This window comes from Pteropus vampyrus, unplaced genomic scaffold (genome assembly GCF_000151845.1).
Source record: "Pteropus vampyrus isolate Shadow unplaced genomic scaffold, Pvam_2.0 Scaffold109, whole genome shotgun sequence".
In the NCBI taxonomy this organism is placed as follows: domain Eukaryota; kingdom Metazoa; phylum Chordata; class Mammalia; order Chiroptera; family Pteropodidae; genus Pteropus; species Pteropus vampyrus.
In genome coordinates this window covers 3,081,949-3,108,173 of record NW_011888890.1, presented here as the reverse complement: position 1 = coordinate 3,108,173, position 26,225 = coordinate 3,081,949, and the positions used below count along the sequence as shown (strand labels likewise).

At 36.9% G+C, this 26,225-nt stretch overlaps 1 protein-coding gene across 22 annotated transcripts in view; it reads left to right on the top strand.

Annotated features, from left to right (window-relative positions):
• BNC2 (basonuclin 2) overlaps positions 1-26,225 on the top strand; it is a 399,821-nt gene that overhangs the window by 63,691 nt on the left and 309,905 nt on the right. For 15 of the 22 annotated variants that reach the window (XM_011365315.2, XM_023533699.1, XM_011365311.2 and 12 more), the window contains one exon: positions 3,593-3,682. The exons of 5 other annotated variants lie outside the window; for them this stretch is intronic. In XM_011365315.2, the coding sequence (XP_011363617.1) occupies positions 3,593-3,682 (90 nt within the window). 2 more of the 22 variants (XM_023533701.1, XM_023533697.1) reach the window with 2 other exon arrangements.

Below are 26,225 nucleotides of genomic sequence, written 5' to 3'. Positions count from 1 at the left end.
ACTGCCCATTGCATGTTTCCTGTATTAGGAGTTGATGATATTGAAATAGGGGAAAACTTTTATGGGTTGGTTTACTTCTAAAGATAACTGCAGACTTGAGCCAAAGCTAGAGAGGGAGAAGTTTATATGCAAAAGAAGCTCAGACAACTGTCTTGAAGTTACACAATAGAGGATTATTCCTTTGTTTCAACTAACTTATAATTGGGAGGTAGTATTAATTTTTTTCGTGTTTGTGTTTTAAATTAAAGTGGATGTGTTAGAATAAAATATTTTGTCTTTTTAAAAATTGTTTTCTCATTCAATTTTCTCATTCTTTGAGAAGTATGGTCAATTTTGCTTATCAACCTTATTTACTTTTTAAGTCACTCGAAACTTCCTAAGTTAGTATTTAAGGTTTAATGAATGAGTTTGAATTCTTTGGAAATCTGTAGTAAATTTTGTTTGCTAAAGTACAGCATTTAAAGGTAATGAATATCTTAATTATCAATAGTGTGATCACTTTTTTTGCTAAAGTCTTTGGAGGATTTGAAGATCATAAAAAGCCTTACATGAGAAAATACAGGAGAAAGAAAAATATCAGAGAAATTCAGCAAATCGTAGGGGATATGCCTTGATTTTGAAGTTGTTTTTACAAGTGTATATGTTTGTGGGGAGATAATTGCAATCATTTTTAGGTTTTCTTTCATCCAGTCAGGTCTTAGGCCTCTGTTATATTGAATATAATCTCTACTTTGTGGGGAGGACGAGAAAACATTAGCAACAACTCGATTTTTGGCAATTATTTTTCCCTTCTACTTCTAAAATGTAATACAGCTGCTGCCTGATAGAAAAGCCTCTTTTTTATATCAGAAAGAGGAGAAAGAGAACTATCTTAGAAACATATTTAAAGTACATGATGAAAATGAAAGGTTTTTTAAAAAAACTTTTAGAATCCATTTTCTTTGTGCCAGGTACCAGATGTCAATGTTGGCAGTGCTTAAGAGGGTCACAGGGCATTTAAAATCACTAGGCTATGTGGAATAAAATTCCAAGTCTGTTGCACTGAAGACTATTAGAACTTGTTTTCCTTGTGGTAACTAGTACCAAAGTACTCTTCCTATATGAGACTCTCTTAAGTAGGCACTTTAGAAATACATGATCAATGAAATTGCTGCAAATCATACTTATGTTCCAGTGGCTCGTCTTAGAGTTATTAAAGTCACTGATTCCATTTAAGGCTCTATTTTTCAGTGTGAAAAGCAGATTGCTTTCACCTTTGTTAGACGGGATCAGCCTTACTATTGAGCCATCTATTTCAAATTAAAGGACAGTCTATGTTACTTGATTTTACATGTGCAGAAAAGCCATAAATACCATAGTTAAATGATATTTCATTTATTTCCTCTAGAAGTATAATTTTTCTAAGTAAACAGGACCTTCTGCTCACCTCTTTGTAGTTTCTTCTTTGGGTGAGCTGAAGTTCCTTTCTTACTGATAGGATTGTAAGGGAGGAATAAGTTTTCCTCAGCCCTCTTAGGATCCCTGGCTGGGTCTGAAAATTAAATTGACAAAGACAGATTAACAGCGAAGAGCATACAAATTTATTTAAGTTTTATGTGACACAGGAACAGTCATAAGGAAATGAAGACCCAAAGAAACAGACCTCAGTATGATGTGCTAGGTTTGATAAAGAGTACACAGTTGTGGAGAAGTATGATAGTAAGGAATGTGCAGTGATTATAGTGAACTAGGGGAAACTCAGCAAGTCTTCTGTGTTAGGACTCTTTTCTGTATCCCTTTGTCTTTGGAGATAAGGATGTTCCTTTCCTCTGGGTATAGGCCGGGCACCTGGAATGTGAGGGTTTTATGGCCTGTTTCAGGGAAGAAGGATGAGAGGAAAGTCAGAGTGACCTTCCCGCTTCTGCTGTTTTTGCTTTCATGTTAAGGTATTCAGGATGCCAGTCCGCTTCATTTTGGTGTCCTGTACCCCATCAGGACAGTAGGATTAACAGTTTCAACATAAAAATGGGATTTGAAAAATAAAGTCCTGGAAAACGAAACTGGTTTCACAAAGTACCTCTTTGTGCTCATTATGGATTATTGTTTCTTCTGGCTTCGTAGCTCAAGTACTGAGGAGTCCAGTGGTGACCTTACTGAACTTTTTTTCAAAGGATTTTTAAGTATTTTTACTGTAGTTGTCTTTAAGATTTTACTCAAGAAGTTTGAATTTATAAATACAATGGAATTCATTTTTTTTTCCTGGGTTACATTTCTCTTCTTGTTCCTGCCTAAAGGAATTAGGTGGTTGTTGTTGCTGCTGCTGTTTTTTTGTTTTGTAGAAAAGGAACTATTTCAAATAGTCTAGCCATCAGGAAAAACAAATTCGAAGTGAATAGGCCAGTATGTATAAGTTGTTGCCTCTGGGTGCTGGGACGATGACTAATTTCTGCTTCTTTATGCGTTTCTATACTTTTTAGATTTTCTATACCTAGAGTATATCACTTGTAGAGAGAGAGAGAGAGAGAGAGAGAGAGAGAGAGAGAGAGAGAGAGAGTGTGTGTGTGTGTGTGTGTGTGTGTGTGTATTTTAGCTGGTGTTAATATGCCTAAGGAGTCAAACATTGCCTGTTCTAATTGCATATCCTGGAACGTGGGTTCTGGGCAATAAAAAACAAAGCCCTGCTGATATTTGTATAGATATCAGAGATGCCTGCTATTTGGATTGGTGGTACACTCATGGACCACCTTCTCGTGGGGTTTGCTGGTGACCAATGGAAGCAATTGTATTTATAGCCTAAATGGCAGAAAAGGCTCACTGTTGTTGCCATTAACTACCAAATGGTTCTTTACCTTTTACCTCCCATGTGTATGTTCTGGGGGTATATATTACACTTATAGTGCCCATTCAGTGTATTTGTGCAATGGAAATGGATTTATAGAGTGGTGGGGGGAATTGTGGGGGTAATTTCAGAATTTCCTATATCATATCTATTAGTTTAGTGGAAAATGTAAAATGAATAACTGCCTGCTAGTTGGATGCATTTAGGATTTCCTTATAATTCCGTAGTCTTTAGCATAATTTTAAATGTTACTTCCAGTTGGAGGAATTTCTTTAAACTATAACATGTTATAGTAATTTGGAAAAATTGCACAGAAGACTACTGTTTGGACGCAGAAGACTGCTTTTGTTACTTTTTAAGTATGATCTTAGGGCTAATGTTTCAACCTCTGTAAAATGAGGATACTAATAATCCCTCCATTCGGATTGTTGTGAGGATATATGAAAGTGTTTTATAAGTCCATATATGTTTCATTTATTGACTAAGCTGCTCTTGGCCAACTACCTAAACTTGAATGGAGGTGATTTGGATCCAATTCCTGAGTACAAAGCCTAGAGCCAAATTACACTTGTCCATTTTACTTGGAAGAGGGGAGGTCAAAGATGTATGGTTTTAATCTTATTTTTGTGAGAGGCTGTACCTACTCTAACCTCCATAGCTCTTCTTAAAAAAAATTGAAAATAGTTATTCATTTTCTTTTCCTAACTACTTGGCAGAAATTTGAAATTCAAAGAGAGAAACTAGTAACAACCAACTTTTCTTTCACACTTCCAGATCAACAAAAGGAATTCTTGGGTCCTAGAGACCAAAGAAAGAATCAGCAGGAATGCCCAGGGTGAATTGATGGATTGGAGAGCCTGGCTGGTAATTACTTTCACTGAGCTAAAACATTAACTTAATACACAGGAGCAGGGCCAGATGAAAATCAGGATTTGGACCTCTTTCTCCCTTCCCCCATGGAGATTCCACACTTTGCTTCTGGGGACAGCCTTCTCTTTGGTGAGATAGCCCTCTTTCCTTTCCTGGGACTTGGCATGGATTTTCATGCCCCACCCTGGTAGGCTAGTTTGTACTTTTTGTTTTGGTTGTCCTGGGCAACTATTGGTGGGGTTATGTGACTGTTTAGGTCAGCCAGCTTTTGGGGTGGTAAGAAAGCCCAGTTTTTTAAGAGTTTTCAGCTAAATACCAGACATTGACAGATTTAACTCATCTTAGGGTTCAAATTTCATGAATTGACAAGGTTTAGCTTTTGGTCTTTTGTGACACAATGTGCACACCTTGGGAGGCCAAGGAAGTTTGATTTTAAAACTAACATGTAATAACTTCCTAGTGTGCTGTGTTGTGAAAGACTGTGATGCCATGCTGACATTTAGTGGCATGATTATTTATTGACGTGCGTTTGCCATGGGTTGGGACGGGCACACATATTTTCAGGTGACTCTCAAAATCATGGAACTTGAACTCATTTAATCTATAAGATTCTTAGCACCAACCCTTTTATTATAAGTGAAGAAACTGGATATCTAGAGAGACAAAATTATTTCCAGCTCATTAGAACTAAGAATAGACTTGAACTCAAGTTTTCTGAGTTCAAGTTGCATGTTACTTTACGGGGATAAGAATAGTAGCTGCCTTATGTGCTCAAATTTTTTAAAAAAATCTGTATTCAGGGATAGGAACAGGGACAGACATGGAAAAAGACAACAAATGAAAGCAATCATCATTGTTGTTATCATTTTTACATTGTTGCTGTCATTACCACCACATGTTTTATAAGATAGCTAAGCAGTTCTTTGGTATGAACCATGTTGGAGAAGCCCACCTTTTGCTAACACATTGAACTGAGTGCTCAACTTATCAGGACTCTATTCAAAGAAAATTCAGAATGTTTGACATGTGACTTGCACAGAGAGCCACAAAAGGACTGGTACAAGATCATTGAGTTTGCAATTCTAATTTTGAATTCTGTACATTTTATGTGCTTATGGGCTGATTTCATTTCTAACATACAGAGATTTGTCAAATGTGATTCTGCTGAAGTACATCCTCTTGAAACAGCAGGAATTCTATAGAATCATGATTCATTGTTCAGCAGTCTCCTGAAATTCCTTGTTTCCTTAGACATCTATGTGTCTGAAGAACATTTCAAGTATTTAAGTTTCCTAATCCTGTCAGCACAGGGCTTTAAGTTGGAAGACTTTAGTTATGAAATCTATTCTGATATAATTACTTAAAAGATCAGACTTTTAAGGAAGTTTTGAGAACATGGGAATATACTCATAATATATTAGTTGAAAGGAAGTGGGTACAAAGCTATAAATAGTATGACCCCATCTTTGTGGCACATAAAAAGGTGTGTGTGTGTATGTGTGTGTGTGTGTGTGTGTGTGTAATATGAACTACTGGAAAGAAATGTACCAAATGAGTAATAACAGTGTTATCTGTTCTCTGGGTAGATTAATAACGATTTTTTTTTACAAATAATTTTTTAACTTTGCAAATTACCTGCAACTCACTTCTTATACTTAATATAAATTATTTAAGAAGAAATTGTCAGGTGTGCCTTGGTAACATGGTTATTGGCTAATGCCATTTTGTGTCATACTAGGTCTATGTTTGGTGTACTCATTGTCTCATAAGCAGTGTGGTTTATTCTTTCTAATAGAATATTATTACTTTTATTTTTATTATTCTTTATTATTCTTCAGATTGGCAACTTGACCAATCCCAAAGCTCTTAACTGAAGATAAAGGGGTAGAAACCCAAGCCCACCTGACTCCGAAGCCCAGTGTGGTTTATTGTTTCTAATAGAATATTATTTTTATTATTCTTTATAATATGATAATAAAAATAATATTCTATTAGAAAGAATAAACCACACTGCGCTTCGGAGTCAGGTGGGCTTGGGTTTCTACCCCCTTATCTTCAGTTAAGAGCTTTGGGATTGACCAAGTTGCCAATCTGAATCTTAGTTCTTATTAAATTGGGATGCCATCTCCTTTGCATGGTTTCTTTTGTAGTTTGTTGATAACATTGTATAAGCTTCAGGCATACAACATTATAATTTTGATATCTGTATGCGTTATAGCATGCTTACCACCAAAAGTCTAGTGTCCATCCATTACCATATAATTGAGCCCCTTTACTCATTTCACTCTTGCCCCACACCCCTTCCCTTCTGGTAAGCAACAACCTGTTGTCAGTATCTATGAGATTTCGTTTTGTTTTGTTTGTTCGTTTGTTTCTTTTTTGTTTTATAGTCTACATCTGAGTAAAATCATAAGGTTTTTGCCCTTTTCTGTCTTACTTATTTGGCATAATACCTTCAAGGTCCATCCATAATATTGAAAATGGCAATATTTTACTTCTTTTATGACTTAGTAGTATTCCATTGTCTATATATACCATATCTTCTTCTTTATCTGTTCATCTGTTGTTGGACAGTTAGACTATTTCCATATCTTTGTTATTGTAAATAATGCTTCCTTTGCAAGGTTTCTTAATTCTGAAAGTTGTTTGCTCTTGGAGGTGCTCATTAAATATTAGCTCCTTTTCTTCTCCTAATCACTACCCTTGTTTCCCAACCACCTTCACCAGATTCCACAAGGGTCAATTCAGGGACTGAAGGAGCTTGAAAAAAGTTTTAGTTTCATACTAACATTTTCAGTGGTTTGCCTTTTTAATCATCTGTTTACTGTAAAAGTCTTGGTTCCTCTAAGTCTCACATTTTTGGGAACCAAACTCATGACAGTCATGAAGTATCTTGCATCGAAGGATGAGAAAACCTGAGCAAACCAAAATCATGCTGAGCTCTCTGGATTAGGGTGTGGGAGCATGCCTCTTCCTTAGGATCAGCCTGGGAATGTCGAGTAGCAGCATCACTATTCACCTATAACTCGCATTGATGTGGAGGGTGTGCAGAGGATTCTGGGGCTGAGGTAGTGTTTATAAATTGCATGGCTGTCTGGATTTCTCTGAGTATTCTTTTCCCTTGCAGGATTCCTGTAATTGTCATCAGATGGCTCAGTCTCCCAAATGTTTCCTGTATTGCAGTAACTTTTGGAGTGTGTTTTTTTAAAAAAGGCCAAAGTTAGCAGCCATCATCTGTTTGTGTCTGTTCTGTTGTGTGTAGATACATGCAGATCAGGTATGTATGGAGTACAGAGAAACCAGTCCGATACATGCAGTCCTCCTTTCCATCTTCTCTTGAGCCTTTCTACTTCTTTTGCTGATTCTTTACCACTGGCACTGCTTTAAAGGAAAAAAAAATAATAAGTGAGGAAAGATGCAGGCAGCGATCCTATTTTCAACTATAGACAGCTGTCCTTTTAGTCTTATTCTGGGGATTTTTATAGAGCATTGCACCTTTCTTGGGTCTGCTAAAGGCTTCAGAGAGGTTGAGAGTTGGACTGTGAGTGAATCCTGTGAACAATAATTCAACGTCTTGGGCTATCCACTGGCATGGGGGAAATGAGAACATTTGAGATAGACCCTGAATTTCATCTGATAAAGTTTGAGTGACAAAAATGATAGCATTGATTGGCAAAACAGGTGTTAAGGTGGAAAGAAACACCTAAAAGCACAGAGCTGGAAAAAATGAGATGTGTTCAGGTGGAGTATGTGATGCAGTTTAGCTTAAAAATGAGAAAAACTTCATAAGTTTGCATTCGTGTTTTGAGTGGGGGTCAGCCTAATGATTCAGTTTTAGGTTGAATGCTGTCTGTAAAGATGAGATATAAAAGGAATGGCCCACGCCCTCCAAGATGGTTGTATTTTGAATCTTTCAAGGTATTTAAATTTTCCTTCATTATATGCCTATAACTGAAAACCCAGATACGGGACGATATTGTGCATGGGACTATTTTTTATTGGATACACTCCTGTAATTTGACATTGACTGATTTTCTAGGGAGGGAAAAATGGCCTAAATGAAAAAAGAGACAACTAATTTTAAAAAATGGAGTGATAGACACATCTAAACTCAAGTATGTTTTTCCACCCCCTCATTCCTTGAGAAAAGACTGAGTACAGAGGTGAGATTGGATAGGGTTGCTCAACTAGATCATATTGGGAAACATAAAATTGGAGAACTGACACAGTTTCTTCTGATTCATGTTGTTGGCCGAGAAATTGTGCTTTTTAAATGCTACTTTGCTTTACTGGCTCTTACTCATCTAACTAGTAAAATAGTTCATTGTGTACTGGTGCCCGTTGGTCTGCTGGTAGAGTACTCTCAACCTGTGGGACTGAGCTCTAGATAGTGGTGTTATCTGTTGACTTCTTTACATTAAACTGCCCTTTTATAATCATCATGGATTTTTTTGAAGTGACTGAGGTAAATAGTGATGTCTACCCTAAAAACCATCCCACCTCTTTCTTCCAAAGTGGCTGAGGCTGGGGGATGGGAACAGGAAAGCCCTTAATCTTAGCAAGGATAGAAAATATCTCAAGAGTAATATTTTAAAAAGTCAAGTCATGATAATGTCATTTCCTTTGGCAGTGGTTGGTCTAAGAATAGACATGTGACTAAGTTGTGGCCAATAATTTTAAGAGGAAGTATGTTGGGAGAGAGTAGTTAAAGTTTCCCACCTGGAATGAAAAACTACACTTGGATTTTGGCTGTGGTGCTTGATGAGGCAGTGATGCTTGGGTGTGGATACTGCAGTTAGGAAGGCAGAACTTTTGTCCTCGATACCCAGCACTGGGCTGCTACCTCTGACTACTTGTTCTGTGAGAGAACTAATTATTTAAGCTCTTATAAACTTTGAATTTTCTGTTACCTGAGGACAACCTAATTTCTATCTACTAAAACATTTCTATGTCCTAATTATGTCTCTTCTATTATTTTCTTTTCACATTCGTAAAACATTTAAACTATAACTAAGTCACACAATCCATTGTATATCATTTAAAGTATTTTCTGTTTCCAGACACAAGAGGCAAGTACCCCTTTATGGTGGGAAAGAAAACTAGAACTGACCCTCCCCAAAGCAAGTTGGACTCCTGATTATCTCCTTTTCACCACTGGTGGTACCTTGGTGAAAGGTGTGGTGGGAGAAACACATTTGTGTTTGGTTTGTATTAATTTATTTTGTTTCTGTTGTTTGTAAATTGGGTACTCTTTTCTTAGGCAACTTATTTCTGCTTTGGATTGTTATGGAAATACGAGAACAAGAGTTGCTGGGGAATAGTCTAAAAATATATTTTAGTTGTGGTTATTTGGTTTTCAGTTGGTATTTGAGCTATAAGGTTTGTTTTGGTGTCTTTGTTGACAGCACTGTTACTATATTTAAGCTGTTTCTTGCTGTATATTTTCCCTTTTAGTAAAGAAAACTCACTTTATTTCCTAAGATGAATTATAATTAGGACTGGTTGGTAATGAGAATCTTTCTCACTTAATACCTCTAATGAGATACAAATGTTCTAAATGTGTCCTTATGAGTAAATTATATTTAGAGAGGAATCTACTTATTTTAGTTAACTAATCCCTTTGCTTTCTGATCATACATCCTTATTAGGCTCTCATGTTCCTATTCCATATGGGATTCCTTGTGAAATCAGACGTCAGCAAACAGTGTTAACTTTCAGGGTCTGTGGTACTGAAAACGTCAATGAAGTTTGTTGGCTCCACATATCTTGTTTTTATAGCACTCTTGTTTTTTTATATATTCATGATAAATACAGTTCTTTCACTATTGCAAAGTGAATTTCATTTCTCAGCTAGTTCTTTTCTGATATTTATGCTTTTAGTTACTAGCATAAAATAATTGAATATATTTGAACTCCCCCCACTCCTACATTTTTGATTCCTTCTGAAGTCTAGACATGGTCTTCTTAGCTCCTTGGATCTCTGGACATTGTACATCTTTGTCCTTTTGCCAACAACCTGTAAATATTCCTGTAGAACTAACTGGTTACTATGTTGAGCCATAGTGAATTAGGTTTGTACAATTTCTAGGAGTCAGTGTTTTACCCTTTTCAGTGATCCTGCCTTTTCACTTTCTGAGGAAAGAGATGAGTTAGTGAAAATGTTTTGAAGAACTTGACCTGTGGAGTTATATTTTTTGAGGTTACTGGCTTCACTGCTTACTATTTGCAAGCTCTTGGACAAGTTATTTGGCTTCTCTCTGCTTTATTATTCTTCTGTAAAATGGAGACTATAATGGTATTTACCCTGCAGATTGTTATGAGAATTCTATGAGAAGATTTATGTAAAGCTCTTACAATAATTCCAGGTCTATACTAAGTATATAGTTGATATGGTGGTTATCTAGTTGAATTTTTCAAAGTACTTCTTAAGATGTTTCTCCTTTGGCTTTCAGAATGAGCCCCCCGAATAAGGAAGTATTATTGACCTTATTTTATAGGGCAAGTCATAGAGGCACAGTGTCAGTATGTAACTTTGTTACTAATAGAATTGGGATTCTTATCTAGGTCTTTCCTTTTCATGTGTTATACTTGACTGTGAATTGGGTCTTTAGGGAAGTGACTTGTTTTTGTAATGTTATATATAAGTTAAAGGTGTAGATGGGAAGGTCATAAATTCCTGTTCCTTAAATCTGGCCCAGTGGTGAGCCATTTCATTCATTCTAAAATTACTTATTAAATACAGATATTTCTCAATTTGCATGGTTCCAGCATGAAAAATTTGTTATTATGGTTAATTAAATAACACCGGCCCCTAACAACATAGTTCGAATTTCAGTTACAATGTTATTTTAACTGCAAGTAATTGTATTGAAGTACAGCTAGCACATCCTGTTATTTGGTTCTTAACATACAGCAAAAGGTGTAGCTGTGTTGCCTCCTTGTCTCAGAGACAGACCCACGTAACATTTTATGAAAAGGGAATTGGCGGACAAAGATCAAAATGCAGCAAAGAATTGAAAAGTGAAATTTAAACCAGTGGTAAATTGAGTTCCAGAAAAAAATAGTTAATCATGGTAATATCAACACTGCCACTGTTCTAGACTCTGCGTGCAGCCAGAGGAGTTAATCGAAGAATAATTTATCATAAATTAGAAAAGTAATTGTGATGAAAAGGATGAAGGCCCAATAGAGGAAAAGATGCTGGCAAAAACCTTCATATTAAAAGAACTCTTCAGGGATATTGCATGACATTGAAAACAAAAAAGATAAAATGTTGGAAGCTAATTCAAACTTAGACAGGAGTATTACAATTCACCAAAACATAAAAAAATGCTCATTTGATATTTTAAATTATAGTGAGAAGCCACCATTGTTGAAACTACTCAAACTACTCTTGATATATTTTTTATAAAAAAGTAAAAACACTTTCATTCTCAAAGTTTCTAATGCTTTAAATTACAACATCCTACATAAATATTTTACTTTTTAAAATTTTCTATACATTTATAACTGATAAAAAGAGTTTTTGACAAAAAAAATTAAAGGTTTTAGAAAAATCATAATTTTCCTATTGATTTTTAAGATCACTTTCATAGTTTCTGCTTCTGTGGCCTGTTTATGGTCTTGCATTGCCATGCAAAGTGGGAGCTGCCTGTATTTATTGAGCCAAATGGGCACTCTTGTTAGTGGTGAGGATACAATGATGCCTTATGAAACATTATTCTAACATAGATTTATTGAATGTCTGCCAGGTGCCAGGCTGCATAAACACATGTGAATGAAAAGTAGTCCTTTTTATCAAAGAATATACATTTCAGTTGATCGATGGGAAACAAGATCATTATACCACAACATATGCATATAATTTGTAAAACATTTCTTTGAATGCAATGATAGGGAAACACTATGCATTATAAGAGCCTTCAGGAAGGACATCTAACTTATTAGCTTGGGAGTATGAGGGTTGGGAGAGGCAGGGAGACAGCTTGGAGAACTTAGGTGTTAATTTGGAAAAGCTGTGTTGAACGAACCAGAGGTGAGAAAATTCTGCATGGAGAGTACAGGATATTATAAAAAGTTGATTGTTGCTGGAATGTGGAAGGCAAGATAGGGGACAGATCAGCAATACCATGGAACCTGTAGGCAATGGAAGAGCCCTTGGGGTTTTCCTCCAATTTCTTTTAAATTAAGTTATAATTTGTGCACAATAAAATTGACCTGTTTTAGTGTATCCTTAGGTGTGTTTGATTAAGTCCTGTAACCACCAGCACAATCAAGATGAAGAGCATTTACAACACCCCTTAAAATCCCAGTGCTCCTGAGTGACTGACCCCTCCTCCCACCCCCAGCCTCGGGCAACCAGTAATGTGTTTTCTGTCCTTATAGCTTTGCTTTTTCCAGAATATCATGTAAATCGGGTCCGCAAACCCTGGTCCGTAGCCTGTTAGAAACCAGGCCCCAGAGCAGGAGGTGAGCTGTGGATGAGAGTGAACTTCATCTGTATTTGCAGCCGCTCCCCAGCTCTAGCATCACCGCCTCAGCTCCACCTCAGATCATCAGGCATAAGATTCTCGCAGGAGCACCAGTCCCTGATGCCAGAAAGGTTGGGAACCGCTGAACCGCTGATGCAAATGGAATCATGTAGTATGTAATCTTTGCAAGACTAGGGAGTTTTACTATAATTTAGCCAGGTGATAATGGAGGAGGGTTGCAGAGGAGGGGCTTGGTTTGAGGAGTATGTAGGAGGTAGAATTAGTCTCAACTGTGATAGGGAATAAGGATTAGGGAAGAGGAGGCCCTGCATGTTGGCTTGAGGGGAAGGTGTGTGAGATTATCCTGAGGTGAAGTCCAGCAGGGTGTGGACATGTGAAGGAATTGCTTTCTTTCCTTCCTTATCCTCTAATCTTTGCCTGAATCAAATTTGTTAAGCACTTGCTTAATTAAAGGGCTCCCTTTTGTCTTCATCTCACCACATCATCACCAGGAATTTGCTCCTAAGGCCTTGTTTTGGACTGTGGACTCTAAAATAAAGGATGTCCTCTTCATATAGTATCAGCTAACTCAGTTCATCTGTGGTTACCCATAGTTTTCCATAGATAATAGTGTAAATGTCCTTAGAGAAGCTATACTTTCTTGGTCCATGGAGTTGGAAGTCAGGGTTCAGTAGTCACGAAATAGCTACAGGCTGGGAATTCTCTCTTGTAAAGATCCTTTCACCAGAAGGGGTTCTTTGAACTGTATTTTTGAGAAAACTACATTTGAACTAGTTTGGACCATATGCTGTGGAGTAGTGAAAAAGGAATACAACGTTATCGGTATTTAACATGTGGCTAACTTATTTTCTGCCGGGAGCTCTGAATCAGGGAGCTCTGAATCAGTGACGATTCTGGGGCTGCATCTAGGCTAATGGGAGAAATCTGTGCCTGATTAATAATACTACCTCTGGCCTAGGAGGGAAGCACCCTGGGAAATGGTGGATAAAGTATTTGCCCCTCCAAGGAAGAACTTTTCAGAAAGGTGATTAACCACACAAATGCCTGTACCCAAAAGGTCTTGGATACAAAATTAGCCCACACCCATGGGCTAAACATAGCCCATGAACTGACAGCATTTCGTCCTCAGGACAGCTCCATGAGATGAAGAGTAGTTTTCTCCTCTTATAGATGCAGAGACTGAGATACAGAGAGGTCAAGTAACTTTCTCCAAATCAGACAGCTAGTAATGGCAGGGCTGGAATTCAAATCCATGTAGTCTGGTTCCAGAGTCCATCCTCTTCTGTGTACTCAGTGCTGTCTTTAGAGTTCTAGAATGCTAGCCCTGGAAGGACTCACAGGAATTGTTTCATTCCTCCACTCTTTATTTTACAGTTAAGATGGATGAAGTCAAGAGAAGACTCGGAGTTGAGTCAAGATCACAGAGGATGGTGGAAGCAGAATTAGTTACCCCTCAGCCTGGGGCTCTTGCCATTCTTGCAATTTTTTTGTATGTTTGTCTTAGCTGCTTGTCAGTTTCATATCAGTGAAGAGTAATGTTGCTGAAGTAGGCAGCCTGGCAAAATTGGTGTTTAATTCCATCCTTTTCCTTGGCCTCAGCTTCCTCTTGCCCGAGAATGTACTAATTGGCTCTCTTCCTGTCCCTTTTGTCATTTTATTATTCCCAGGGGAGTCTGGAATCACCTTTACTGTCCTCCAGACTGTCTTGTTTGATCACTGATTGTCTAGTCTTTTGCTCTTTCAAGTCTCAGTTGCAGTTAGGGAGGGGGAGAAGCTGCCCAACCAGCTGGGTGGGAGTTGAGTTTGAGATGGGAGAGGAGAGATGGTGCAGTGTGAATCAAAGACCTTCTTTTAGGGGTGTTGTTGCTGACCTTTGTGATTTTGATTCTCTTGCCCCACCAGTACCCACTACCACTCACCCTTCCACGTTTGGTGCAGAACATCTCTCCTTTTGCAGTTGGGCTTCAGAGCAAGAGAGACAGTGTTGATGAATTTGCTTGCTCCAAGCATTTATTCCCATGGAACCTTGATTACATAGGGCATCTGGAACAGAAAAGGGAGCTCTTGCCTTAACAGTTTACATTTTGTATTTATTGTAATTTTATTTTGAGGAGCCACAGCTTGGGAGATAAATTAATTTGTTAATCTTTTTGAAAGTTTTTTGTGTAAGCTTGTTCAAGTAGGGAGCCTGATGCTTTTCTTCTTTTTCTTCCCTCCCTCTTCCTTTTCTCCCTTCCTCCCTTGTATAGTGGATCTTTGTAAAAATTTAACTCTTGTTCTAGTCTTGTTCACCTACCCTACCCAGGAATGAAGTTGAATATTAATGCATTATGGTCACCATTCTTCAGTGGCTTACTCTTTCTCCACATTCTCTATAATTAAAAATGTCCTTCTCAATTTCAGCTCAAAATACCTGAAAAGACTTCTTGTTTAGTTAAGAGAAAGCAAATTTCCCTAGGTAAGTTTCCATATGTTTTCTGTAAAAACTGGCACACACTTTCTTTGTATTTACCCCTGTCAAATGAGATCCTTATAAGAGTAATCAGCCAGTCTAAGCTAACTCATCTCTTTCTGCCTGCATTTTTCTTGGGTAATTTTAACTCTTTTGATGCTGTTCAGGAAAGTTCACCTCTTCCGATAACAACAGACGTGTCAGATTCCTGAGATTGCCACTTTCCTTTGAGTTTTCTCAGCCACTGAACTCTAGGACTATTCTTCTGAATAGGGGCATGTGCACAGAGGAAATTTTTCTTCGAGGCCATGGGAAGGGCCCCAGCAGATGTGTTCACGTGGTTCATGTCTTTTTGTAAAGTTTGCATGTATTTTTGCATGCTTTTTCTTAACGAAGGCACCCAAAATGTGTAAGTTTTAGGTCTTACCAAACCTACATCCACTCTTGAGTAGTCCCCTTCAAGAAATATATAGCAAGAGCTTCTGTCACCTTACTTAGTCACCTGATCCAACTACACTCCCAGCTGCGTTATAATTTCTTTTAACTCTTATATTCTGGTCTCTGAAAATGCAGAACAGCTGCTCATCCACAGTTAAGAAGTGAAGGCCCTGACAGAAACTGTGGGAGAGGGACACTTTAAAGCTTAGGCAGTTTAGTCTTATGTTGTAATGAGGCTTGGCTATGGACACAGATTAACTTTACCTAGTGGAGAGTTGTGTTTGGCAAAGGTGAGTTTAAGGTTCGAGTTCTTTCTCTCATGTGCAAGCAGGTAAATCCCTTTTCAAAAAATAGACTAGAAGCTGTCTTTATGAAATACTTTGTAGCATAAGCACATACACAAAAACCTTAGTTAACTTCCAGAAGTGATCTCGTTTTCCTGGTCCTACAGGCTTACAAATCCAAGTGTTTGTTTTCTTTCTCTTTCTTCTCACACTTCCATAATTTACCAAGTCCTATAGGTCAGTTGTTTTAGTTTGCATTGCCTCTTGGAACAACCTCCTCCTTTAAGGAAAAAAGTCTCATGATTACTGTGGAATTGGGGAGGGGGAGGTGGTTTATAAAGTGAATTCATATCACTCTTTTGCTCCTTTTAACCTCACTGCCCTACTGCAAGCTGGTGGAGGTTAAATGGTCAGTTCACCTTCAAGCTCTCTCCAGGACATGGTACTCATTAGAAGTAGAGGGACTCCATTTGGAGGCTTTTAAAAACATCTCTGATTTTATTGCTCATCAGCCCCCAAACTTCATCTGTTTCGAACTCTTTCTTGTCAGAATAAGCCCTTCTGAATTAAAGGTCGTCCTTGAGAGTAGTCCAGCTTGTCTTTACACCTTCATCTCTCCCTGACACTCTTTTTATAGTTGTGTCTTAGCCATATTGTTTCCCAGGTATGCCTCCTATTTCGCAGCCTTTTTTTTTTTAAGGCACTTAATGCTTTGTACCCTGCGGGACCATTATTTGTACATTTGTGTGATACTCGTGAGTAGATTTAAAAATTTTTGAAAATGCTTCGTCTTATTTATTTTTAGTAGTGGTAGGTGTGCAAGTAGTCAGTGAAAAAAGTAGCGCCAGGCTGCTACAAAGACCTTTGGGCAGAAGCCCACCAAGCACACCGAACCCTGTCATGTCTTCCCCACCACGCCAGGAGCACCTCCACAAATGGGACTGTGCTCTCCAAACTGCCAGTGCTGGAAGCACATAGCAGCAGAGTGCTCTCGGACTCTTGGACTGAAAAGATAGGCATGCTGGTTTCTTATTCATGTTTTGCTCTTCTGTTTTTTTTTTTTTTTTGGCTAGGATTTTTTTTTCTTGTTTTAACCAAATATTTTGAATTTTTGCCAAACGCACTGGAAAAAGAAAACCAGATGCTATTCCACTATTAGTCGAGGTGTCACTAATCACTTTGTGTTTGAAATTTTAAATTGTTAAAAAAATTCCAGTGTTTTTTTGTATGTATAAAAAAACTTTAGTAAATTAAATGAATTCAAAAATTTATATTTGGAAAATTTATCAGTATACATTTGGCTAATTGATTGTTGTGTAACTAAGGTTAGTAATGATCTAGTTTAAACATGGCCTTGATTTTTTATTTGAATTAACTTTTTTGTTTTTGACATTTCTAAATGCAGGGAAGAAAGGTGAATATAGTAGTGGTTTAAAGTAAAGGTTTAATTTGTGAATTAGTTTTTAATTTGAGTTTGTTGTAAAGCTATTATGATCAAGTGCTAAGCAAATAATATAAAGCAGTGCATATTGTTTGAAGCTTTTATCAGCTTTTCCCAAATAGATCTTAAATCTAAACCAATATTAAAAGTGTCCTGAAGAGTATAATTGTTTCATTAGACAACCTGAGCTTTGGGTAAATTTGTAGACTCTTGAACTCTGAAATATGCAAAGGAGTAAGCTTGGATATAGCATAGCATAAATCATTGTAATTTACATAATTTATCTCTTCAGCATAAATATCGTACTCATGTAGTAAAACTGCTGTCCTGGAAAACAGATTTTGATTGTCTGAGTATGTATGGGATTGGAGGAGGTTTTAGGGTTATGTTTGTGTTTAGATTTAATTTGAATGGTAAGTTAAGATTTATAGTGAGCAGTGTGCATAACATTTTATTTACTTTTTCAAAGCTTATGAAACATCTGAATCTGATCTTTGGGAACCAAGTTCAGGAAATATGGTATAATTCTATTTTAATTGTTTCTCTTGATTTACCTTATTTCTGTTTATTTGCAAGTGTGGGTTTAAGACATTAATGTATTTAATACCCTGGGTTAGGATTATTTAACCTTGTACTAGAGGCATGCCTTTGGACTCTGACAACAGGAGCAACATAAGAACTATCTTTTGCTTAAAGTACTGAATGATTACACTCTGATATTTTCATTACATGAAATGTATACCCCTGGTTTACTTGAGAGTAAATGTTTCTAAGAATTAGGCATGCTTGGCTTCTATGACAGATCGTGTATTTCTTCATCCATTAATATATAAATTCATTTAAAAATATTTACTAAGTTCATACTGTGTGCTATGAAGTAGAGTGGATGTAGTGGTGAGCAAAACAGAAACATTTTTTTTCTTGCCCTAAAAGTATCTTGGAACTGGTAGAGAAGAAAAATATGAAAGTAGCCAACTATAGTACCATGTGACAAATGCTGTGGAACCCCAAGTCTAGGGTTTCATTAGCACATACATAAGCGTTAACGACTACCTGAAGGAAGTGACACCTCCACCTTCTTATTCTTCAGTGTTATCGGGTGAAGAGGTCTAGGAAGAGTGGCTAAGAATGTTCTTGGCACAAGGAACAGCGTTGGTAAAAGCTCAGAATAGAGAAGTAAGCACATTAGAATACTAGTATGTTAAAACTTAGGCAACTAAAATTCAGATAACCAGAACTCTCGTTTTGGATCAGGAAATTTTTCTTGCATTTTATTTTGATGAGAAGTGAGAAATGACTGCAAATTTATTGTTCAGTTCCCCTTCCTTATAACAAATTTATTGATTTTAGAAAATTCGAATTATTCATAACAACCAAAAATTTTAAATCACTCATAATCATATTACCTAGAGATCATCTTTATCATTTTATAACTATTCTTTTAGATTTTTTCTAAGCATCTTTAATTTTATAAAATTGAGATACCTAACATGATTTTTTAAACCAGTATTTTGTACTTAATGTAAAAGTCACATTGTTTTATATCTTTGTGGTACTTGTAAAATATGAGTTTTAATGGCCATATAATAATTCTGTCATAAACCATTATTTACTTATAGAGCCTCCATTATTGGAAAGTAGGTTGTCTCCAGCTTTCTGCTATTTTAAATATTGCACAGTGAATGTATTTGTATTTAAACTTTTGATTAAGTTGCTAATTATTTCCCTAAGGTAATAAAAAGGTATATTGTTTATTCTGTGCCCTTGCTTTCTTTGTAGATATAAACTATTTGTTTGTCACTACCACCCCCCCAAAATTTGTCCACTCCTGATGACATGAGATCTTAAATCTAAATCTTCACATCTTTGGCATTTAGGCCAGAGCTCTTCAAGACACTTACTTGAAGAGTAAATTTGGAAATGAATCTCATTTCACATCTATACAAATGAAAGAATAAGTAGAACTAGATGTTATATGGCTAGACATGAAATGTAAGGCTAGTGTTGCTAGATGTTGACATAAATATGACATTGTATTTATTTCATATTTGTGAGTGTCCACATGTCTCTAGAAATGTTTTATCCAGAGATTTTTTTTTTTTTAACAGAGGAATTAAATCTTGTATGAGACTATTCTGTAACTGTTTGATTAAATAACCTTTATATCTGTGATTTGGATGATATTAGATAAATACCTCTGTGGAGTTAAGAATCAAGAGAAAAATGGAATTGTTTCTTGGGTAAGCATTTTTTTTTAAAGATGTTAAGAGGCTTATTTTGCACAGAACCAGGTAGAAGATTCTAACAATAGGAACCACTTGGCTTACATGGGTTTTTACTTTTTGTAGCTTTTATGCTGTTTCAGGGCTGAAGTCCTGTTGTCTTCATCTGCTCATCCTGTGTCTACCTTAGTGCCAAGCACATTATACTCAATAAATATACCCCTGGAAACACTTTAAAAAACAATAGCTTTATTGAGATATAATTCACATACCATGCAATTTACCTACCTAGGGTGTTTTTATTGGCTTTAGTGTTTTTTAGTATATTCAGGGGTGTGTAACTGTCACCACTATCAATTTTAGAACATTTTTATCACCTCCAAAACAAACTCATACGCTTTAATGATCACCTCCAACACTGCCATCCCCCTGCAGCTGTAGGCAACCCCCGATCTACTTTCTGTTTCTGTGGATTTGCCTATTCTGGACATTTCATATAAGTGGAATCATAGTATATGTGGTATTTTGTGACTGTCTTTTTTCACTTACATAACATTTTCAGTATTCATCTATGTTGTATGATGTACTTCACTTCTTTTTTGCCAAATAATATTCTATTATGTGTATATATCACATTTTGTTTATCTGTCTATCAGTCAATGGAACAAGTCCTTTTTAATATTTAAATGCATTTGGGTAGGTTTGCTCTACAAAGGCAAAAACGAAAGAAGTAAAGCTACAAGACTCCGAATTGGAGATGTCTTCAAAGTTTGTAGTTGCGAAGGTATATAAAAATAAGTTTAGAATTAAATTCATGTGGTTGATGGGTCAGAGGGAAGAACATCACTTCAATCAGTACATTTTGTCAGTCTACATGTTGAGTACTTTTTAAATCTTCTCTCGATGCCATTATCTCTGGTACCTCATCTAAGCAACATCTTTTGTTTGGCATCGCTTTACCACTACCATCCCCAAAAGTAGGCTAAAGGACCATTTCTAAAAATGTCATTTTCCCTTAGGAGTCAGAAGTCTTTAACATAGCTTGCATGGTTGTCTAAAAATCAGGCCCTTGCTGCCTTCCTTCCTCTTCCTATCTCCCCCTCCTATATTTATTTTGTATTTAACAAAGGATTATGGAGTCCTTTCTGAAGTCGTTTGGGCACCCTAAGTTTCAGCTTGTACCACTTCACGACTGTGTGGTAAGGACCCCTTTTGGAGCCTGGTACAGTGGAAATACCTCGTGAGCTCTAGGATCCACTGTGCTTGTTTCCACTGAGCTCTGTTTTGCAGATAAGAGATGTTTCCTTGCAAGTTGTCATGAAAGTTGAAGGAGATAGTATGTGAAAGTATCTGGCACATAATACATACTTAATAAACTACGTCCATTTTCATTTCAATTGTCATTTGTTTGTAGTGGCTTAGGTGAGCTTGATATAACCCCCACCCCCTTCTTTTAGCTAGAAAAAAGGTTTTGTTACGCTATAATGATTGCCTGTGGTTTAGGGTTTTTTTCCCCACTTCCAAAGTCTATATCTTTGTCCCAGAATCCTGTTTTTATGGATTCTGGGACAAAGATACAGACTTAGCATTACTTCTTTGGGTCCCTGCCTATTAAACAGTGATCCCTCATTACCTTTTTTTCCTGAAACATTTGTCTGTATCTTCATGATTTCCTCAATATGAAAGTAATTATTGTTCATTTAAATAAACAAGAAATGCAGAAAACAGAAATAAAGAGAAAGAGATAAAATTCATTTGCAGTCCAGTCACCTGCTGTGGCCATTGTGGTTTATGGTTTTCCAGATTTTATTCATGCATGTATACATGTACATGTCCATATTTTTTGAAAAACAAGTTGAGTGATACTATGTGTTTTGCTTAGTTGCTTTTCTCCATTTGCTAATGAAGGCATTTTTTAGTGTTAGTATCATGGATGTAGATTATTTCTTATAACCTTATTGAATGCCATTAAATGGAAGTACCAAAATTACTGTCACCAGTCCTCTTTGAATGGATGTTCAGATTTTTTTCTAACTATTTGTTATTTTAAACAATGTTGGCTTTGATTTTGAAGTCATGAGTTATACTGATATGCTTTTTACCTTCTGAGTTAACAGTTCTCATGAACTAATTTCCCTGAGGTTTAATACCTGATCCAATTCAAACTTGCTCCTCTTGCTTTTCACAGGCCTTTTGTAATGTTACCACTCATGTAACAGTCCTTTTTTCTCCTTTCATTTCTTTATTTTGTCCTTATCTGGTACTAGTTTACTAATTTCTTCATAATCCCACCTCCATTTTACCTTGGGAAAACTGCATTATTTTTATTCTTGATTTCTTTTAAAAGAATCAGGGGCAATGGTTTGTACTGTGTAATACAATCAAAAGACACATCTTTACAATTGTCTGTTGCCCCAATTGAGATGTTCCTAAAGTTATTTTTAATCCAGGACTGTTATTCTTCCTTTTGGGTCTGTTTTTGGCCCACAGCCAGTTGATTATGTCCTGAAAGAGAATTAGCCATTTTAAATAATTCTAATATGAAGCTGAGTATATTCTACTGTATATTCTGAAGCCGTAGCTCTTAAACCTGGGCATGCATCTGTCTTACTTGCAGGCTTTGTTAATTACACACTGTTGGACCCTACCCTAGATTCTCTGATTTTGTAGTTCTTGATGGGGCCTGAGAATTTGCATTTCTAACAAGTCCCCAGATCATGCTGATGCTACTGGTCCTGAGACCATACATTGAGGATAACTGTGCTATAGGAACACAGAAATCATTTTTGGATTATCTGTACTCTTTGTAATTATCTGTACTCTTTTTCTCTTTATACTAGCACACATGATAGGTATAACCAAGTATGCTGTAGTAAATCTGTTGCTTATTTAAAAAACAAACAATTCTTTTTGGAATGGTTGCTGGATACAGAGCTATAGATTAGTGTGAGCAAGACCAGTAGACAAAGTGTCCGGAGTCCTAGTTTAGGGTCCGGGGTTGTTCAGTCCAAGACAAGTTTCTTTAAATGTCTTACAGTCTTAATTTCCTTACAGAAAAAATAAAGTGATTGCCATTCGATCGCTCTGGACCTGTCTCTCTGCTTTCTAAATCTACAGGCAGATCCTCAGTGTGTTTAAATAGGTTTGCAGTGTCAAATATCTCAATTAAGAAATTCTTTTGTCTTTCCAGTAAATGTTTAAAGTAGTTTTCATAGAGATTTTATCATTATGGGGATTTAGAAACTTGGATGAGGAAATACTCTGAAATCATAGGTATTCCAAATGGCTTTGGAAATCAGAGCTACAGGACAGGTGATGGTCTGTATGTCAGGTCTGCTAGAACATAAAATTGAGCCTGAAGAAAAGGAGGAGGTGAGAGAAATTTTAAAAATAATGGGATTGAAACTGTCATTGGAGTCATCTGATTCATTGGATCCAGGTTCAGTTCTGTGAGCAATACTCTGGTTCCTTATCAGATATAACCAGTAGTTGTTACACTTATTAGTGTACAGGCAATTTGGACCTTTGGGTTTGAAGTTCTTTCTACTTGACAGCCGAGATGGAGGAGATGTATGAAACCTTTTGCAGCAGGCTGTCAGGCATATTATTTGTATTTTAACAGAAAGGATACACTATTAGAAAACGGACAATAGGAAAAAGGGCTGTAGGTATGTGAAAGGTGAGGCTACGGCAACTTCTGACAGCTGATAAGAACACAGTACGGTGAATGGAAGTTTCCTCTAAGCACCTCAGCCTCTCATGTTTAGACTTGGTAAAAAGCCTGCTGATTTAGCCAGAGATGCTGCAGTTTTATTGTACAGACAAGTCACCCTTGTTCTCTGAGGCCGTTACTGTGAGTTGGAATTTCAAGTCTTTTTAGAAAGCCTTTTGACTATTCTTTTATTAGTAGTAGTATTGTGTTCTCCCTCACCCTCATTTCGATGGTATGACATGTGTGGTCTTCTTTTCTTGTCAGCAATTAGGAGAAAAATCTCAACAGAGTAAGAAAACTTATGACACAGAAAACATTTGCCTGAAGTGTTCCCATGTGAGCAATGGGCATGGGCATATAGTAAAAGAGAGGGGGAAGAAAGGCTTTTTGTTGGGAGTGACAGGCAGACAGGACAAGCAAAGTTTAACTTAAATCCTTTCATTGATATTGGAAAGTCATAAGCCTTCATATGACACTGCCACATTCAACTCACTGTGTGATCTGGAGCTCTATAGCTTGTACCGGTGTGTGTGTGTGTGTGTGTGTGTGTGTGTGTCTGTCTGTGTGTACAGTGTAAACATTTTATGAACTGCAGTGTCTGACCCATCCGTCTGTCTGGGCAAGAATGTCCCTTGATAGTAAAAAGAACAGCAATCAGGACAGAATTGGTCAATGCGGCATGTCTAATGGTGGGAAGATATTTGAAGGACTCGCTATAGACACAATAGTCTCTCTAAATAGCCTCTTTGCACCCGGAGTCTTATTGCAAACAGGTTCATTAAGGAGAGACATTCTGACACACAGCATCACAGTAATGAAAGTAGCTCTGTTTTTCTAATATTGTATCTTGCCACTTCAGTTATGCTGCTAGTACAAGATTTCCCTTGTGTTGTTGTATATTTCTCCAGAAAAAGAATCAGTCTTCATAGAATATACAATTATTTTATACAGGAATGTATAACTCATACCTAAGATCCAGTCCTCCCTATTTATGTGCACTAGTGCAAAAATAATTGGCAAACACATCTTCCAGACCAAAAGAATCCAGCACCTTCAATTTGTTGGGCTAGAAGATGTCGAACCAGAGTTATAATAAACTTAAAAAAAATATGTAATGTTCAAAATGGATTTGTGATCAATCATAAAAGAAAAAAATATTAGTACAGTTTCCCATGAGATGTAATTTTTTTCCTAGGGTTTTAGCCAACTCCAGTATAGTATCTGTTCAAAGAGAGGAAAAATGCAAAAGGCTTTCATCCACCAAGCTTTACATATAACTACTATATGATGACTTAAGCTATTGGATTTTCTGCCTGTTAATGTACAGCATGAACATTATGAACATGGAAAAAAAGGTTATATTGGTTTAAAAGTGGATATGGAAAATTTAATGTGCTCAAGTGGGAACAATGGCATATTAAAAAAACACTCATGACACAGATCTAATAATTCAGTTGCCCCTGTAGGAGAAGGGTATCAGCTCTGATACTGGCTCATAGTTTATTTTTATATACACCCCTGGTCCCTGCAGTATACCCTGTATGTGGGTTCCAGAGAAAAGAAAGAAAATAACCTATAGGGAAATCAGCCTGGAAACCTTTCATTAAATACATTGTACTTTGTATTGTGTCGTTCACAGAGTGTTCAAGAAATAAAGAAAGGAAAAACCTGTTATCAGTCTGCATGTGTGAAATGTTGTATTTGAATACTATCATTTGTTTTAAGATTAAGGCTGAGGCTGCAGACATATTAGTTATTATTCACTTACATCTGGTAGATAATGCAACAGGGATTTAAAAATTCTTTTTCCATTTCTAATTCCCTCTTTCCTTTCTGCCTTCCTCCCTCCAAACAATGGCAAAGACACCACTTTAACTTAAAACTTTGCTGACAAAAATATTTTCATGTTAGAAATGTTGCCTCTTTGTAGAGGGTCAGGTGGTGAAGGTAGTAAAATCAGTCTTAAAATTCTTGGTGGAATTTATCTGTCAGTTAGCAAAAGAGGCATTTCTAGGGAAAATTGGAGAAAGCGTTAAATACATTCTTTCATGAGAAAAATATACGTGGTAGGGGTTCAACTATGAATAGCGACACCTTTATCAAGTTGAATGTCCTTTGGAGTGAGCCTTTGTCTTGTCATTATAGTTCATGTATTGCTGTTGGTGGGCCTTTAAAATCTGTAAATGTCTTTTTTTTTTTGCTGACTATTCATGTAGGTTACTCTAGGCAAACCAACTGTGACACATATTCTGCCTATACTTGTGTCTGTCTCCTGGACAAAAATGAACACACATCTTAAACCTAAACCTTGGGTGCCATATAACAGTATTAAATGAATTTCCAGAATAGCAGATATTAAGGGTTTGGTTTTAATCTCATACCCGGGAACTCATTGTCTTACACAGTTTGTTGAAATATTTATTATTTCTGAAGTAGCCTGTGTTGAAATCTTGTTTTTAACTATAGAAGGTTATAAGCCTATCAGTCTCACCAAATAACTTTTTTCACATCTATTAGACTCCGTGCCACCTCTTGGCCTCAGGAAAGATACAGCTCATTCTACTCCAGAATAGGTCACTTTTCTAAGAAAGAAATTATATGAAATGGTAGTGTTTTGGAAAAGTAGGGGTGTACTCTTGGATGCAGAACTACTCAAGTGAAACAGCTTATGGGTGATTCGCTATCATGGTCATCATGGGTAAGCTCCTAACTTGGAGGTAGTTACCTCACTATTCTTATGGATCATTTCAGTTTTGGTTTATTTCCTGCTGTAAGTTGAGTTCTTAGCCATAAACCAAGTTAATTTAGAGATGTTGATGTCATTTAGTACTTACGATTTGGAGATAACCTTCTGTCAGTGGATCATTAAGAAAGCATCTTTCTGGTTTCCAAGGATGGATGAGCTTTGGTGAGAGGTTTCTTACTACCACCATCTCTATTTTATCTAAACTGACGAGCCCTACCACCTCTGTGGATATTGAGGGTTGGGCCTGATCTAAAGGTGTTAATGGATGGTCATCCACTGTCAGCTGTCCTGTATCTCTAGATGAACAGCCTCACATTCTGAGATCTGGGCCCAACTTCCATGTTAGTATCGAGCCACAGAAGTGTGTTAGGTGCCTCTGCAATTAAAGCACTTCAGGAGAAAATGAGCTTTCTGTGTCTAGCCATGACTCTTGGAGCTAACATGGATTTGGGGCCGAGGAGTTCAAGGGGCTGTGTGTAGCACCTGCAGCCCCTTTTCTCAGGTTCTATATAGGTTTCCCGAAGCCTCGTTTTTCTGTATCTGTATAGGTCTCCAGACTGGGATGGGTGTTTATCTAGAGCACTTTTTTAGAGCCTAGAGACCCTGTAGGCTGGTCTACACTTCATAGCACTAGGCTTTTCTTAGGATTGCAGACAAGTGTCAATGACAGTGAAGCCCCATCCATATTAATAGCAAGAGGTGGTGTTCATTGAGTGTTTATTGTGTGCCAGGCATTCTGATGGTTGTTTC